The sequence below is a fragment of the Egretta garzetta genome, unplaced genomic scaffold (genome assembly GCF_000687185.1).
Source record: "Egretta garzetta isolate BGI_Z169 unplaced genomic scaffold, ASM68718v1 scaffold571, whole genome shotgun sequence".
Lineage (NCBI taxonomy): Eukaryota > Metazoa > Chordata > Aves > Pelecaniformes > Ardeidae > Egretta > Egretta garzetta.
Window position 1 is genome coordinate 189,211 of NW_009258622.1, and position 2,111 is coordinate 191,321.

Here is a 2,111-nt window from a genome sequence, read left to right on the forward strand (position 1 = left end):
CTGCTGAACTCTTTTCTTGGAGCTCCCAACGCGGAAGATGCCCACCGTTTGGAGACCTGGGAGACAGACAGGTTAGTGCTCTGCATTTCCACGGCTCCCCGCCACCCCAGTGAGTCATTGGAGCACCTCAACACCATGGATGTGGTTCTCACCCCAACTGGTCATTGGAGCACCTCAACACCATGGATGCGGTTCTCACCACAGCTGGTCATTGGAGCACCTCAACACCATGGATGTGGTTCTCACTCCAAGTGGTCATTGGAGCACCTCAACACCATGGATGTGGTTCTCGCCCCAACTGGTCATTGGAGCACCTCAACACCATGGATGTGGTTCTCACCCCAGCTGGTCAATGGAGCACCTCAACACCATGGATGTAGTTCTCTTTGCACTGCACGCAAGGCCGCATGTTGTTCCCTGCTCCTGGCAGAGGGGGTGCAAAGGCAGGTTTGGGAGCCGTAAGATTTTCTGGGGTTGATTGTCTGTGGGCCAGGGAGGAGGACTCCCCGCTACAGTCACTCTGAGCTAGATGCTGGATTTGCTGGGGGGGTCGAGGCCAGAGCCCACCAGGAGGTGGGTGGCTGATAGGCATGGTGACGTTCACTTCTCAGCCCGGGTGCTACACCCAGCCCAGAGGACTCATCCTGGGTGGCTTTTTGGGAGCGTGCTCTGCCCCGGGAAGCAGCTGCCTCCTCCCGTCTCGGGGGACGATCAGGCCGAGCTGCCCCAGCCCACCACGTATGATGGGTGTTACCGTCACTGGAGAGCCGTGCGCATTTACCGTGTGTTTCGATGTGTTTGCAACATCTGTCCACAATCCGCGGGACCTGCCAGCTGATGGGGTTGAGGCTCAACATCTTTTTCTTGCCCAGGCTTCTCCGCGGATCCAGCTCATGGGGGTGCGACAACTGCAGCGCCTCCAGCAGCTTGGAAGTGTTGTCACTCAGGTCAGTGATGGAGTCCACAGACATTGCCCCCTGCGATGGAGCAGAGGGGGCTCACAGGGTGGTAGCAACTACCCCGCAAGGTCCCAGTCCACCGGCATTGCCGTGGCCGCAGAAGTTTGTGGGAAAGGGAGGCGTCACCCCCAAGCAGACACAGAGTTCTGCAGAGCCTGTCCGGGGCCGCAAGAGAGACCCTTCATCTCCCCGGCATCCCCCGGCGTGCCCTGCCCCTAGCCTGCGGTGCTTCCAAACGAAGCCTTCCTGCTGGGGCGGACCCCCCGCCATGCACGGGTGCGGGGAAAGAGGAGACCCCCCCAAACCAAACACCCCCAAACCTTTCCCTTTGACCGTGCGAGGTACCCGAGCTGGAGCTGCTCCACGCTTGGAGGCAAACCAAGCCCAGCCCCACAGCCGCCTCCCCTCTGCCGACAGCCCAGCGGCGCAGCCGATGTCCCCGCAGCGGTGAGGGGGTCTCTCCCCGCCGCGCAGCCAGGGCGCCAGCACGACCCACCACTGCTGGCCACAACTTCTGGTGGGAATTTTTGCAAGCGCGAGGCCCGGTCCCCGACCGCGACATTGCCAAAAAGGCGATGCTGCTTCAGGGAGAAGCCGCGCCCGTTCGCAGCACTGCTCACCGAGATGCGACGCAATGGGGTAGAAAAATGCATGCCATGGAGGACGGATCTCCTCCTGTCCCCATCCACCGCTGGCTGCCTGGCCGTGTCCTCCTGGGAACCTTGGCTCCCGAAGAGCTGGGCTGGTAGAGCCTGGCCCACCCCCCAGCCCATCTCCCGGGGGAAGCAGGGGCACCCCAGTTCCCCAAGGGCAGCCGGGACGGACCCAGCACGCAGCAGCAATAACTCACGTTTCGTTAAAAAAAGACCCCGGGGAACCATATTTATTGCTGACGTCAGAGCCTCCCCCAACCCGCAGCACCACCACAGCGCAGCCCTTTTCTGCGGTCGTACCCTTCGCCGGCTCCGGAAGCTGTTGTCAAGAAAAGTTGGGGAAAGCGGCTCCTCCGGGAAGACGCCGCAGGGAACCAGGCCACAGCTCCTGCCCGGCGGGGACTTCTTCTGCCTCTGAGCCCGAAAGCTCGTCACTGTCGCCTCCACCTCCAGGCAGAGCCGGCGGCTCGTCCTCACCGCTTTCTGCCGCCGCTTTCGG

General features: G+C 62.0%; 1 protein-coding gene across 1 annotated transcript in view; it reads right to left on the minus strand.

Annotated features, from left to right (window-relative positions):
- ARHGAP36 (Rho GTPase activating protein 36) overlaps positions 1 to 2,101 on the minus strand; it is a 10,183-nt gene extending 8,082 nt beyond the window's left edge. The window contains exons 1-3 of the mRNA XM_035903670.1: positions 1,913 to 2,101; positions 782 to 977; positions 3 to 56 (exon numbers count right to left, since the gene is read on the minus strand). Of these exons, the coding sequence (XP_035759563.1) occupies positions 3 to 56; positions 782 to 971 (244 nt within the window). The 5' untranslated portion in view covers positions 972 to 977; positions 1,913 to 2,101. The remainder of the gene's footprint in view (positions 1 to 2; positions 57 to 781; positions 978 to 1,912) is intronic.
- Positions 2,102 to 2,111: the final 10 nt, after the last annotated feature.